The sequence below is a fragment of the Tachysurus vachellii genome, chromosome 26, assembly GCF_030014155.1.
Source record: "Tachysurus vachellii isolate PV-2020 chromosome 26, HZAU_Pvac_v1, whole genome shotgun sequence".
NCBI lineage: Eukaryota > Metazoa > Chordata > Actinopteri > Siluriformes > Bagridae > Tachysurus > Tachysurus vachellii.
Window position 1 is genome coordinate 8,931,746 of NC_083485.1, and position 17,118 is coordinate 8,948,863.

At 36.8% G+C, this 17,118-nt stretch overlaps 1 protein-coding gene across 2 annotated transcripts in view; it reads left to right on the forward strand.

Annotated features, from left to right (window-relative positions):
- The first annotated feature begins 314 nt into the window (after positions 1–314).
- The window catches only part of ubash3ba (ubiquitin associated and SH3 domain containing Ba), a 45,131-nt gene continuing 28,327 nt past the window's right edge, over positions 315–17,118 (forward strand). For both annotated transcript variants that reach the window (XM_060862633.1, XM_060862634.1), the window contains exon 1: positions 315–790. In XM_060862633.1, coding sequence (XP_060718616.1) covers positions 660–790 — 131 coding nt within the window. In that variant the 5' untranslated portion in view covers positions 315–659. The remainder of the gene's footprint in view (positions 791–17,118) is intronic.

A 17,118-nucleotide genomic window follows, 5' to 3' on the forward strand; every position in this document is an offset into this window, starting at 1 on the left:
ATGTATATTCAAAGTTTATACAGTTTTAATTTTGTTTCTACATGAATTCTATAAGGTTTGAAACTTCCTAATGTCGAACAATGCTAACTTTTTCGATTTAGCAACACCAGCCTGTTATGATGATGCTATTCGAAAAAAATAGAGTTTGAGTGACAGCGGCATCCTCCTATCAGCGGATGATCCCCCGTTTTACACCGCCCTTAAACGGAATCGTCCTATTAGCAGTCAGAGCCACACTGAGCAGCGCAACGATTGGCTGACTCCGAGTTCAACTTAAACGCCCATTCATAAATAAGTCATCGCAAAGAGGAAGCGAAGCGAGCAGCACGGAGGCTAGAAATTCACTTCGGAAATGATCGCGTCTGTATTTTCTACTGACGCGTTCGGCTGCTGGGGGCCGAGACAGATACATCGAGCTTCCGCAGCGCTCAGCAAAATCGCGTGTATCATATAACTCTCTCCAGCCCTGATCCCTTAATTTAGATGATTTATTTATTTATTCTTCTTCTTATTATTATTATTTTGCAATGGCTTGAGATCTCTCCATCACCAGGAAGCCTATTGAGACTATTGTCCATCTTGACTCATGTGCGCTTGGTTCTGATCACAGCTCTTAATCCAGTTGGTGTTGTGATCCAGATCTGAATGTCCACTGAGCCATGGCAGGGAAAGAGGAGCAGCTTTACGCCAAAGTGACTCCACGGAGACAGCGACAGAACCGCGTAGGAACCCTGAAACACGGCTCCAGCCTGGACGTGCTGCTCAGCATGGGCTTTCCCAAGACCAGGGCGTAAGTAACACGTCTCTACTGCTATCATCTCACTCCACTGTGTCTGCCATCTAACATCAAGCTCACACACAGTCACAAGTGTCCATAGGTCACTACTGGTGGTGACTCCTTATTCAAGTGCTGGGGATTTTTACATAACCCAAGTCACATCTACAGTAGATGCATCATTAATGAATTCGTTTGGCATCTTCTTACAGCTCTGATTTTATTTTTGAAATTTGGAGATGTCAAACTTTTTATTACACCTTCCAGATTACACCGTTCAACTATATGGACTCGTATAATATTTATTTTATGAGCACAACATAAAGATGAACTGTTATACATTAATCAAATTCTGCCATAATATATTTTACTGCCTTTATTATTATTATTATTATTATTATTATTAGTGAAAGATTCATACATATTATTATTATTATTATTATTATTATTATTATTATTATTATTATTATTATTATTATTATTTATGAATCACTAACCATTGTATTAAAGCTTATTGATAATATAACCTGAACAACCTATCAATTATGTTTGTTTGAATAATTTTTAACCGCATTAAAGTAACCTATCCTTTAAATAAGGACAGCAATATTTAGATAACTAGTTGTTCATAACAGTTGCATGTCACTTATTCCTGCATACATGGGTTTTGCCTTGAATATGCTAATTGTTAAATTTACTGACAAAATATTATTATTATTATTATTATTATTATTATTATTATTAACAGTGTAGTGAATAAACCATTGAACCAGTGTTAATTTATTTATCGATAGAGACTTAAAAGCACTTAAATGCCGTTAATGTAAACGAACAAACTGCATAAAGTAGGTTTGGGCCTGACACAGCGGAAGACTGAAATAGAATTAAAAATGTAAACAAACAATTATTACTGTCATTAAATCAAACTGTAAGGATTTTTAAAAAGCAGCAGATGAGCATCAAGCTAAAGCTTATTCACTTCTAGTTGATGTAAAATAAAAAGAATCTCAAAGCTTGTATGAAACACGTGTTTATAGACAGATCTCCGGGATATGAAACTTATGTTTCAGGTTAAACTGGGAATAATAAATAAAGCAATACATCATACATCAAATACATAATGAATAAATAAACCTCTATATGTAATAAAGTGAGGATGAATAATAGCTGTAAATATTTGAATGTTGTTATAAGTGTACAGGTTTAGGGTAGCTACTAAAGAACAAGCCTTAATATGAATAACTAAATAAATAAAGAGTTGAGGCCATATCGTTTAATCGTAGGACCCTTCAGGTAGTCTGTAGTATTTTTGCTCTGTCACGGTTCTAGGTGCCCCTTTGGGGGTGAATCAGTCAGTCTGTAAACACGTAATTGATGGGTGTGGGAACAGACCAAAAACATGACCATCATCTCTATAATCACACATCCATTTTCATTACTTAGCTTCAGATGAAGCACGTTAGCTTCCGGCAGTGGAGAAGTGCATTTCAAGGTCGGTTAAACTCAAGTGCAGTGAAAGTGTGTATACACTGAATACAGAGACACAGTCTAAAATATTCCATCAAACAAATGATGTCGGTTCAGGAGGAAGTCAGCTGACGCCTTCCATGTTGTTAAGCCATGTCTTCATGAAGCTAACCTTGGTGCACAGGTGCATTGTCATTCTGGATCAGGGTTAAGTTGAAGCGAAGTGAAATTGGAATTCCACAGTAATTTAAGACATTTTAGACAATTTTGTGCTTCCAACACAAGTTTAAGGAAGAACCACATATGTGCGATGGCCAGCTGTCCTCATAGCTTTGGCCATGTAGTGCATTCATATAAAATGCAGCACTTTTCTGATTCCTGAGAGAAGTTTGCGGTTGAGTGTTATATTCGTCTACAAGTTAAACCGTGTACCGATGAGGACATGAGAGAGCTGGACAGACTAAAGGATTAAAGCTCTGCCGCATTGGGATTGTTTGGTAGAGATGAAGCACAATGAACAGGATTGTGGGTCATATAGGAAAGCGAAAATGAATGAATGAATGCATCCCAGTTAGAAAGTTCTGTACCTGAGAGGAATCATTTACCAAGAATGACATGAAGCACAATAAGAATAATTATTATTCAATTAATTTTTCTTATTGAAATGAAGCATAATAATAAGAAGAGAAAAGCAACAGTAAATGTATCTTTATCAGTCTCTTCAGGATTTTTGAGATTCTTGTGAGTCAGAATTTGCTTGTTTTTTGTGGAAATTTAGAAAACGTTAAATTTCAAGTACAGTATTCTTTTTTTTCTTATACATTTTGTGTTCATTTTTGTAGTCCAAAAATTAATATCATTTTTATTAAGTGATCTATATCTTTTCTTTCTGGTTGTATCGTTCATATTCATAGGTAGGTTTGTACTGATGACTTACACATACAGATTCAAGCCCTAAAAATCTATAGGGGATTTACCATAAAAGGGTGTATTAGTGAAATTAGTCATTTTTCTTCACATTTTATTTTAGATTAGTCATTTTCAGACCGCAGATTAAGTATTTCCCTGAGGTTAATAGTCGAAAAAACTACAAATATCACCAAGCTTGGGTGTTATGAATCACACAAACTCCGCCCAGACCGCTGTATACATCTTTCCTCATTCATGACTGGAACGTGCTGATTTGCTATTACGATCGACTGCGGTATTCAGTATTAAGATGTTAAAATAGTCAGCTGTTTATTTAACTGTGGAGTTTGTGAAATGCTAGTTAACTTAGCTAGCTTCTGAGTTCACTAGCTTCTGAGTGATGAGACACTGAAGGAGTCCTTGAATGTGATCTGTCCATTTTGTATTTTTGTTTAAAAGCAGCCAGTCAGCCTGTAATAACTTAAAGAAGATGTTGAGGAAATGTTTTAAAGCGAAATGTGCATGTTTAAACCTCATGTCAGGGGCACAGTGGTGCAGTGGGCTGTTGGGTAACTGGTTCTATCATTAGCTAGATGCATTGTTTGTGTGGAGATTCACAATTTAAATGATTATGCTAAATTAATGGCTACTCAGATGGACCTCAGTATTATTCCGCAGAAAAAGTTGTGACACCTTTGGCATTAAAATTCTCATTAGCATGTTTGCTAATTAGCTTGCTAGTTATCTTTGAAGAGAAAGAGATGATTATATAGCTGGTTTATAAATGCACTGAAGATTTAAATGCCTTCTGGGTAAAGTCTTTTTAAGGTTAACTAAACTCCCAAAAGTGCCTTCGCCTCAAAAACCGTTGAAACGCAGTTGTCTCTTTCAAAGCCTCTCCATCTTTATCCTTACCAGAGGAAGTTGCCATCTCCAACAAACCATGAACACACCATTATGTTACTGTCAGTGAGGAAGCGTTTGGTCATTTATCAAAATCACTACAACACACACACACACACACACACACACGCTTGTCTTGGTTTAATCTCTAGTCGCATCTTGCTTCTTATCATTTTATTTCAGACCACAGTTGATGATAAGGATGATGATGATGATGATGATGATGATGGTTAGTTTTTGGATTATAATGCCATTGCACAAAGTCAGCACCTGGATAGGTGTGTTTTATCAGCTCTTGTTAGTTTCCAGATATCATTTTAGATGTTTATAGATATATAAATTTTGATTGTTTTGTTTGCTTTTTAAGAATAAGTTGCCTTGAAAGTTTCTATAAAAAGTAGAACTTAGTAACTACCAAAGTGGTTCAAGGAAGGACAACCGGTGAAAGAGCGACAGGGTCATGGATGCCTGAGGTGCATTGATGCGTATGGAGAGTGAAGGATAGCACGTCTGGTCTGATGGATGGCACCAGGACACATTGTGGGAAGAAGGAAAGCCAGCGGAGGCAGTGTAAAGCATTGGGCAATGTTCTGCTGGGAAATCCTCAGTCCTGGCATTCATGTTGCACACCAAGTACACCTCTTCATGGCAACGGTATTCCCTTTCAGCAGGATAGTACATCACTGCAAACACTGTTCAGGAATGGTTTGAGGAACATGATAAAGAGTTCAAGGAGTTGACTTGCTTTCCAGCTTACAGGATTTAAAAGATCTGCTGCTAATGTGTGTGTATATAATGTGTGTGTGTGTGTGTATGAACACGGTCACATATTTAGCTTCCAACACACTCTCTAGTGTTGGGTTTACTTCATTCTGTTGTTAAACTTTTATTCCTAATGTAGTGCACACTTCCTCAAAAAGTAATCTTAATCAGCAGACGACTTAAAGCACATGAACTTATTTAACACACAGATTTATGCTGTACACCACATTCATTCATTCATCTTCTACCACTTATCTGAACTACCTCGGGTCACGGGGAGCCTGTGCCTATCTCAGGCGTCATCGGGCATCAAGGCAGGATACACCCTGGACGGAGTGCCAACCCATCACAGGGCACACACACTCATTCACTCACGCAATCACACACTAGGGACAATTTTCCAGAGATGCCAATCAACCTACCATGCATGTCTTTGGACCGGGGGAGGAAACCGGAGTACCCGGAGGAAACCCCCGAGGCACGGGGAGAACATGCAAACTCCACACACACAAGGTGGAGGCGGGAATCGAACCCCAACCCTGGAGGTGTGAGGCAAACGTGCTAACCACTAAGCCACCGTGCCCCCCTACACCACATTCAGTCTGCAATTATTATTATTATTATTATTATTATTATTCTGCTGTGTGTGTGTATATCCTGTTGTCAGTGATACAGTGATGTATATGACTCTCTTAAATCTTGGCCATTAAATGCAGTTTAAGTATCAGAATTATTTCCAAATTTAAATATTCACGTAAACATATCAGGTTTAAATACACTTTTCAAACTGATTTAAATCCAGTCGTTCAAACCACTTCAGTGAGATCCAAGACCCCATTTAGAGAAGTTTAACATGCCTCTGATTAAAGCTGGATTGAAATTGGACTGAAGCAGCTTGTTACATTCAACCACTGACTTCTTGTTCTGTGTTGTTTTCAGTTTTTTGTTTGCATGCCTTTTTAATGTTCTTAAAGGTACAGTTGTGGATTAAATGTGATTTGAAATGTAATGTAGACGTGATGTATTGGGAAGTGTTTTGGCTGTCGTGTTTGGCTTGAAGAGACAGACTTGTTTTAGAAGATTCGAGGCGTTTAAACTACATTTTATAAAAACATTTTGCCTGTAGCACAACCGAAACCACTCATCACACGTATCTAAACTCCAACATGTTATTCAAGGAAATTAAAAACAGCATGCAAACTTGTGGTCTTTGATGATGATGTGCATATTTTGTCTGAAACAGCTGGAAACCAGGAACAACACAGGAAATTGATTATGTAGTGAATTGAACACGTTTGCATTTTAGACACAATACAGAGATCACATTTTCATCTAGAAGAGAAAATGCTTTGGGTTAAACACTTATCATGATACAGCCTAGATATAAAATGCATCAAATAAGTGTAAATGGGGTCGTGAAAATACAAGTGACTTATTAGAGTCTTTTTTTTAAAAAATAGATTCACATTCTTAGGTTTTTTTTCTATTTAGTTCCTTTGTTTAATCGTCATTTTGTAGCACGTAAATATTTTTTTTTTTGACGAAAGTTCAAACGTAGGATGTGATCATAATTCATATTTTTATTTTAATTGAATAATTTCACCAAGTAATACATCATACTAACAGCCCGAATAAATATTTGCCAGCTATCTGCTGCGAGATGAACCCGGATACTGTCATTTAACAAGTCGTGAATAATAACAATAAGTAGTGCTTAACTCCGTGTACTAGTGTGAGAGTGCCTGCTTTTTTGTGTCCGTATTCAGCATTAAATTTCTTTGTCTTGTCACTCCATAACGGTGCTTAACGGACATATATGTAAGTATGAGCCGTCTACTAGGAAATATTCATAGGAAAAAAAACAACAAAAAAAAAAAAGATGAACACAAATGTTTCTATCTTTGAAGTAAATGGGGATATAAAACCTGTAGGCGTTTATTTCCAACCACTAAAATTCATTTTTGAAAAATCGGGTGAAACGGAACACCAGTGTGTACTGGTAAAAAGAATTAAATCCACCGAAGCATATTATACTCGGCATCAAAGAAAAGATATCGTGCTGTGTTTATTCGTGAAAGTCAGTAGTGCTTTTTGTTCTCTGGATAACAGATCTGACTTCTACAAATTTCCCCGTTCAGGCAACAAACGGAAAAAACAGCAATTAACCGGACATATAAACAGCTTTTCTTGGTTGGCCAGTTTAGTCATTTGTCCAAACTTATGAATGTATTGCTAAAATAAATTTTTAAACCTCAGATCGTTCCTCTTGTCCACTTCATTGGTCGTCGCAGACATCGTGATCCTTTCTCTCCTGAGAACATGCTACGAGACACTACAACCACATTGTGCTGATGTCATGAGGTCACGGCGACGTCACCGTTATTCATGCGCAGTGGAAAAAAGTCTTTTCATAACCAAAATGTGGAAAAGGTCAGCGTATGTACACATTTTAAGAAACGCACACACCCAAACACTGAAAACACCAAGTTTCCTGTACCCGGACGGGCAGTTACACAAATTTTGAGAAGAACATGCTCATGTGAGAGTTCAAGGAAAGTGTGAGTAAGCCTTGAGTTGAGTTTAGAAATGGCTCACTTATTTCATTTAAATATGTTACATAAGTCAGAAAGCCTGACTGTACTCTGGTCCTTGCCTGAGTAGGCCTGTAAAATTTTCCGGTGACATTTAATTTAAATTGCTTGCATGAATCTGATCTAATCAAGCCAAAAAGTGTCGGCTGTGCACAGCGGAGAATCTCCTGTCCATCAGCAGAGCTCAGTGAGCAGCTTCTAGGTGCTGGCTATGAGGAGATTCACTATATCACAGTGTTAACATTTTATTTAGATTTATAGGTCAACAGAAATAAGTGCTAGAGCAGGTAGGATTGTTCAGAATTCCTTTGGGAGCCCTGTGAAGTGGGAAGAGACCTTTCTGAGGGTGGGGTAATCATACAACGTGCAGTTAACTGTAGAAAGGGTTTAATTTAGTCTGAGTACATTTAGCATGCAGTCTTTACCTTCTGCTAGCAATTCTTTACCTTCTGCCACTGGCAATGGGTTTGTCTACTGTTAATCTATGGCATTAGAACATTGGACATTGTAATATATTCATAATCACTGCATCATGAAACTCTGCTGGATGATGTAAAATATGACCAACTGGTGAACTAGCAAGAAAGAGAAGAGAAGAAAACTGGTGCTTTAGATCCTTATTGTTTGTGTTATTCATTTGTCTTTAGCAACATTATAATCCTGAAGCTTGAAACTCTGAAGTTTCTTTTTTTTTTTTTTAGGTTAGTTTAAATGAAAGTGCTTGGGGGTGTCCCCCAGGAAATCCACTTTTAATCTGTCAGTCTGAAGATGTGTATTTCAGCATTATCGGCATCTCTAAAGTGTGTGTGTGCGTGTGTGTGCGTGAGCCTGTTTGCGTGTCTGTGTGTGCGTGTGTTTAGTCTGTATGCGTGTGTGCTTGTGTGTCCGTGTTGGTGCATGCATATGTGTGTGTGTCTGTGTGTATCTGCATGTCTGCGCATGAGTGAGTGAGTGTGTGTGTGATTGTGCCCTTTTATGTGTTGCCACTCTGTCCATGGTGTCCATGTGTTCCCTGCAGCTCTGTGTAGCATCAGCGGTACAGAAAAATTGATGCGGGGGGATTTGAAATTTTAGTCTAATTCTTATGTTGAATTATGGGATCGCTTTCTCCAAGAAAGATCCAGCTGGTGTCTTAAACATTGAGCTATTTCTACATGAATTTGTTTAAATTTTAAACCCTGTGTGTAAATTCAGGTGCTGTGTGTCTACTCTTCTCAGTACTATCTGTTCTGGGGCTTTAATGATTTATGCACTTTCAGCCTCGTTTATTTCTCCTGGTTAATCTGGTTAATAGTGAGACAGCTGATGTGTCTTTATCACATGACGTGTTCAGAGGAAGTATATGGGGAAGTGGGAAATCCAAAGCAGGACTCATATAGAAGGCATGAGGTACGTGGGTGTTAATTATGTACTTGAGTAAGCAAGCATATAAAGGAAAAAAGTGTACAGTAAAAAAAAAAAAACAGACTCTCTGTCTGTCTCTCTGTCTGTCTCTCTGTCTGTCTCTCTTTGTGTCTGTCTCTGTGTGTCATGTGTGCATGTCTGTATGTGTGTCTGTGTGCGTGTCTGTCTGTCTATGTGTGTCTGTCTGTGTGTGCGTGTCTGTGTGTGTCCTGTGTGCGTGTCTGTCTCTCCGTCTGTGTATGTCTGTATATGTGTGTGTGTGTGTCTGTCTGTCATCTGTTTGTTGTGTGTCTGTCTGTTTGTTGTGTGTCTGTGTCTGTCTGTGTATATATTACCACTTCAAGCTACAGTCTTGGCACAGAATATACATTCATTGTCTCTGGAACTGTACTGTACTGGACGTTGGTTAAGATCATGGTGACTGTGAGAATCATCACATATGATTTACATCATTTTATCCTCAAATCATTCAGTGCCTTGTGAATGGGAGGGATTACACATCATTCTTGGTGTGACTTTCTCATTAGAAAAACAAGCCTTGTAGGCACTTACCATATGGAAGCTGCCAAACAGGACTAACAGATTTCCTTCATTTTTCACGTTCCATAAGACGGCATAATTAGAATTTTATTTCAGTTTCCAAAACATGCAAAAACCCTGCAAGCTGATTCGCTGATTTAATCGTGGATTTCTGTCTGCTTCACATGAACTAAGTAGCAAAAATTGTCCCGTTTGTGTTTGGTGAGGTTTCTGTTTATAGGTGCAAAATACAAGTCAATACACACACACACACACACTCTCATGCATACATACATACTGTACAAACACATGCACACATACATATATATGCATACATACACACACACCCACATACATACATACATACATGCATACTGTACAAACGCATGCACACATGCATATATATGCATACATACACACACACACCCTCATACATACATACATGCATACTGTACAAACACATGCACACATGCATATATATGCATACATACACACACACACACACACACCCTCATACATACATACATGCATACTGTACAAACACATGCACACATGCATATATATGCATACATACACACACACACCCACATACATACATACTGTACAAACACATGCACACATGCATATATATGCATACATACACACACACCCTCATACATACATACATACTGTACAAACACATGCACACATGCATATATATGCATACATACACACACACACACACCCTCATACATACATACATGCATACTGTACAAACACATGCACACATGCATATATATGCATACATACACACACACACACACCCTCATACATACATACATGCATACTGTACAAACACATGCACACATACATATATATGCATACATACACACACACCCACATACATACATACTGTACAAACACATGCACACATGCATATATATGCATACATACACACACACCCTCATACATACATACATGCATACTGTACAAACACATGCACACATGCATATATATGCATACATACACACACACACACACACACTCTCATACATACATACATACATGCATACTGTACAAACACATGCACACATGCATATATATGCATACATACACACACACACCCTCATACATACATACATACTGTACAAACACATGCACACATAAATATACAGTATATGCATACATACATACACACACATAAAAAAAATACATGCACACACATACATTCATACACACACAAAAACACATACATATGTATACATACATACATACATACATACATACATACATACGCATAAACACACATTCTTATGCATACATATATACACACACATACACACTTAATTTCAATATTGTCAAATTTGTTTATTTATGAATTTCAAACTTTAAATTACATTGTCATTTTTTTTTCTTTTTGCTTTTGAAATTAAATTCTAAAAAGCAGCAAGAACGACCGCAGATATAACAAGACAGCGAGGATTCAGAGTTGAAATTTCTAAAAAAATGGTTGGATTATTTTAATCATTTAATAAGAAATACTGGACATATCATATGTTTTATTATATTGAGTTATTTTATAGAAATAATTTAAACCATAGATTTATCTGTATAAAAATCACACATCAAACATGTGTTTTACAGGCAGATACTTAACTATTATCAGTGCATGCTTCAGTTCATACTAGGAAATACAACCAGTTTATATTAATCATTTACTCGAACTGATAGATGCTGTACTGACCTTCTGGTTGCAGCCTGATTCACTTGACGTAAGAGACAGAGTCGTGTGAGAACGCTGCCTGGACATGGAGAAACATTGTGTGTGAACGCTGCTGCACCGCTGATGTAAATTAGAAGCAAAAAAAAAACCCATCTAGGTAGAAAATAGTTAAATACACACACAATCTGTAAGTCTGAAAATATCCACGGTTTAGAACTTATTTTTTGACAACAGATGAAATGGAAAAACTGATCAAAGTGATTCAATCAAAGTGAGCATGAATGCACATTTATTTTTTTTTATTAGTAGCTGAACACAGAACTGAAATTAAAATCCGAGGTTAAATTTAACGATTAGGTTTTGTCTCATGTGAAGTTGTAGGAAAAAAATACAAACCGTAATCCTGGCTCAAGACATAGCCTTAACCGTACGGTCTCAAAATGTTTCAGAAATATAACTCTGTTAATGAATTAATTAACAAATTAATTAATTTAATATGATGACCCAGATGAGATCATGTCAGTTCGATAGGGTTTGTGTAGCAGCGTCATGCTGAGCCGCCTAATCTGTAGGCTTTTCCCTTGTCACACTTGTACTCCAAAGCTTCTTGTTTTGTGATCCTTTTTTGCAATTTCACACCTCTTGTGTGCTTCTTCAAAAACTTATCAAAGTTCGTCATCAGTAAAGATGATAAAACACTCAGTACGCGTGTGCGATTCAACTAGTCCGACTTGAAATGACTTTCTGTTGCAACTTTTTTTTTCAGTAAAACATGCTAGCAGTGTGAGATTAATAATTTGGTGTTTTCCTACATGGTAATGAGAAAAAGAAAGAACTTGATTTCTTGTGCTCAACAACACACACAAACACACACACACACACTACCTACACACAAGCAGTCCTCCTACGCTACCAGGCTCAGTATACACTCGCAGCAGTTTGTCCGCTGAGAGGAAGTGGCCTGTCTGAGGAAGTGGTTTGTGACCTTTCAAGTGCACCAGAGCTGCTGCGACTTAAAGAAACCCATATGTGCTGAGCGCTAAGTTGGAGATTAGAGCTGACACTCTTAAGTACACACGTGCACGTATACGCATCCACTCACAAAACAACTAGATGGATATATATTTGATAGACGGAAAGGTATTCTATAAATTTACACTGGCCATTAAATAAAGATAAATAGAATAAAAAGTGTTCATATGGTCTAATAAGCCTCTGTGTAACATGCTCTCAGATCATTTTTGTGCAGGATAAACTAAAAGTAAACTCCTTGTCATGAAAAACTAAGCAGTTTTAGGTTGGCGGTGAAGACCTTTATTTATTTTATTTATGAAACACTTCAACTAGCACTTCCTTCCTTGTTTGCATATATGTTTATTTATAACAAAAAACGTGATCTGGAGTTTGACTATCGCACACTGACCACAAATGACCACTGTGTTATTCCCTATAGCAGGTCACATGACCATAAACGCTCATCATCATCATCATCGGGTCACATGGCTGTACGTTACGTAGGCCCAACCTGTTCTAGGAAGCTATTGTTTTTATGGTTCAGCATTTTAAATGTGACAAATGCTTGCTTGTGTTTTGGTTTCAGGTTTTGGCGGGGATTTCCTCAAGCGTCTTAATACACCTCTCCATGGAAAACTAGTTCAAATAAACAAAAAAAAAACAAAAAAGAGAGAGAGATTAAAGATTTAAATTTTTGACCGTGCATGTCGGTTGTCTCGGGTCATTTTTTGTTTAGCGAGCAGAAGTTTGCTGATTATTGAATACAAATGTCAAAATTGACTTAATTTAAACCACTACAGAACTAACAGATAGAAAAGTTTTTTTTTTGCTGCAGTAATACAGATTTAGGTTTAGTCACTTGCAGGTGTATGGAATGTTTGACCTGTGTATCAAACCTTATCCTCCTTATTGAATTTAAATAAATCTATCTTATTATTTGGAGTGAAATGACATACAGAACCCAATAAATCTATAGAAAAATAACAAACATAACATAGTCAAGTGCTAGTTATCCTTCTAATGTGTTTAGGCAAAAAGTTCTTAGAATTTATACTTTTATTTTAATCAACATTTTTGATTTAATTATTTACTCAAGGTTTACTATTTTTGCATTATGTTTTATTTTTATTTATTTATCACTTATTCAGGAAATCATTTTATTTCTTTACTTTTTTGATTTTTTATTGTTTAAGTTTTATTTTGGATTTTAGATGGCCTCTTTTTAATTTAATTTAAATATGATTTATGTGAATTCATCAATATATTTATTACTTTTTACATTTATTTATTATTATATAATTGTTAAATGAATATATAATTTTTATTAAATAAATAAGAAAAAACATTTACGAAAACGAAAGCTTTAAAGGTTACAATTTATCGTTTAACACCCAGTGACAGAGGAAAATATAGCTGTGGGAAACATTTTGCTGACTTTTTGTGTTCTCTTGTACCTTTTTAAGAAGGAAGGAGTCGAGTCGAGGCACGTACGAGTCAGCTTTCTATCGCCTCACGGCAAATGATTTTCATTTCTTAAATAATATGTTGAAGATTAGAGAGAGATTCATTCGTAATCACACTTTTATCATTTTAGACTAGGGTGTTCCCACAAGTTGCTTGAGGATACCGCTGTACTAGCACCTCATATACTTGTGACCTTTTCGTGTAGGAAAGTAGTGTGTTTTAGTACCTGATACAACATAGCGTGTGAGAGAAGTGTTTCATTTACACTTTCTTCTTCTGTCTTACATCATCTGCTTCAGTTCGGCTTTAATTGCGTTCTTGTCACTATTGGAGACACCATTTCTAAACTTACTGCCTTATACAACAATCTTTTGCGATAAATTTAATCACAGGGATTTACCTTTATTGAAATCTATTTCCTGAGGATAGGATTAATGCAGAATTCTATCTTCGATCAAAGAAAATGCTGTCAGTATTTTTAACAATCTTTCGAATTTACACCAAAAACATAGCTGTTCTGAAAAACGAAGAGTGCGAGCTGAAATTCTTCAGGTCTTGGTAAAATTCTGCATGTAAACTCATGAAGCCAGAAGAAGAAAGCTACAGATAAGAATTTGTGGTTTTGTTTTCAGCTCCTGTGAAGAGCCGAGCAAGTTTATACCTTTTTGTTTAGATGGTAAAATAGGGGAATTTCCTGTTTCTTTACTAAGTTAATTAAATTCTTACTGTCGTAAACGGTGCAAACCAGAGACTAATCCCTTTAACGGAAGAAAAGGAAATGTAGTAAAAAATGTTTCATTTCAATAAATAAACCAAATGAACTATAATTATTTTATCCCCCCATCAGCTGTCATTTATTGTTGCCTTGTTGAGACACACAAAAGTATGTTGTGGCTGTGAACGGTTTCGAAAGCGACATGACAATTAAGGAAACTCAGATTTCGTAAGCGGATAGGAAATTTATCACTTTTGAAAGATGACCTGCTGCTTTTGTTGAGCTCATAGGTATGTTGTTTTTTCACAATAGTCAGACTGGAGATGCCGGCGTCTACACCACTAGGGTGCTTGAACAAAGAGGCTGCAGATGGCTAAGTAATCCCTCGTATCGTTGCACAAAAAATTTAAAATCCTTTTTTATTCTTTTCAACGATTCAGTAGATTAGTTCATGTTACTGTTGTCTGAGCAGCTTAGCCTGTGATGTTTGGACATCATCAACATGTGTTCTATCCAGCTAGAATGTATGCCACTGGTTGCCATAGTAACAAAGTTTCTTAGTGGGGGGGGGCAGCTAGAATTCCAAATCAGTTTTCTTGGTGCTAAAATGAAACATTTTGTAGGTAGCTTTTGTGTGGTAAATTCAGCCGTGTATATCTGCATCATACTATATACGCGATGAAGAAGAAGCAGTGAGTGCTGTTAGCCAAGCATCATGTGGCCTCTACTATCTGCACACCATATTTTCCTTCTCTAATTTGTCACGTTTTCTGACATGCCAGCGTCTAACCACCAATGGTACTGTTGCCCAGATCTACGGAAGTCGCCCAGCTCTCACCGAATATGAATGAGCTCTCGTTTTATCGCTATAGGTGTGAAAGCATTATTACTGGATAGTAAACTCAGGATATTTATTATCAAATGTTAATAAGACTCAGCTTGTATGCTGCAAAACTCTGTTCTCTCTCTCTCTCTCTCTCTCTCTCTCTCTCTCATTCTTTTAATTTAGCTGGCAAAATGTTGCCAGATTGTGTGAAGCACTGGATTGTGCCTACCAGTGAAAATTGTGTAACTTGTGAGCATTGTGTAGTTTGTATTGTAGGTTCAGGAGTTAATTGTTCTAGCAGAAGGCTGCAATATACAATAGAGCTTACATCATACATCTTTCATCATCTTACATATACATTTGTTTATTTAGGAAAACCTGTTTTTTCTAAAGTGGCTTACATCTAGTGTTATTAGCCTGGTTAGGGTTAGCTATGAGAATAAGGTCATTTTCCTGCTAGCCTGCAGGAGTTCGTTTATCTAATATACAGATTCTGTGTACTTCTGTGTAGCTTCTTTGTTTGTACAGGAAATAAAAAGTACACATGCAAATGTACACACACACAGACACACACAATTTTTTGGCCAATAACTCCTACTGTCTCTTTTAATACATTTGTTTATAGTCTTCTTTTATTTCATGCTAGTTTTTAATTTAATAATTGCATTTGCATTATTATTGTTACTATAACATTTGATACCAAATGTTTCTATTGTAATGATTACACTCCCATATCTGAAACTTTACTAGCTGCATATATTACAATGTAGGATTTTTAGATTTGTTTAGTCATGGGGTGGGTTTGGAAAGATTGCCAATTTTGGTCATTTGGTTCAGTAAACCCCTCTGCAGCTCCACCCCACCCCAGCAGTGTTTGCTCTGAAAACATAATGAATTAAATAGGATGGTTAAAATGAGAGCTGGGCCAAGTGAATGAATGTAAAAAAAAAAAAAAAAGGGAAAGAAAAGAGAGAATTGTTCGACAGCTAGCATGTGACAGCGAGAAGGTCTCTTCATAAGAGACTAGCAATTAATATGTGGTGTTAACTGGAGTTAGGAGCGAGCTGGTGCCAAGCGCTCAGAGATGGCACATGCTGACTTTCTCTGTAGGCAAGAAATGGCACGAGAAGAGAAAGGTTGAGAGCAGTGTGCGTGTGTGTGTTTGTGTGCATGCATATGCGTATGTGTGTATGTGTGAGCGAGAAAGAAAAAGAGAGAGAATGTGAGTGGGTGTGAGAAAAAAAGAGACAAGTTTTTGCTGGGCCGAAAAAAGAAGAATGGAGATGTGCTATTTCCATATTGTTGGTTTTATTTTTATGTTTCTGTAGAAAACAATGAATGACTTTTCAGAAATAGTCTGGCATGAAATTGAATTTAGCCAATCATCCAATGTTCAGTTTTGGCTGCAATGTAGCACACATGCAATGAATGTAACTAAATAATTTCATTCTGTCGTTGGATATTGCTGCCATTTAATACCTACAAAAAAAAAAAGGAAAGCTCAGCGGGATCTTTAGATCTCATATTTCTCCAGTGCTTTTATGCACCTTGTTGCAGTATCTGCAGTATGATATCCTGCTAAAGTATCTACAGTGTATCTACAGTTATGTGAATTATTTTTATATAACCGTACAACCTGTTTTACTCTTCTTACAGCTGAAGGAAAAATGGTACGTACTCAAAACTAGGCTAAATACTCATAATACTACACATTGCTCTTATTGAGTTAATCAGGGCATCAGTGACTTTTTTTTTTTAGACGCTTCTGATTGGCCAGTTATTATAATTAATAGTTAATTGCCTTTGATGCCATCGGAAAATCGAAACAACTCCACAAGTCCAGTTTCTCTTTAGGAGTGTACGTCTGAAAGTACCATGAACATCCATACAGAAAAATGTGTATCCAGTCCAAGGAATTTAAAATTAGCATAGATGCTATGTTGTTCTTGAAAGACGCATTAAATTATGCCTCTGAATGAGCAAACTTAAGTTTAATCTGAACCGCAAGATACTGTAACAACACAGTAAATGAAGAAAGCATCCTAGGCATTTCTAGGACTATTAAGA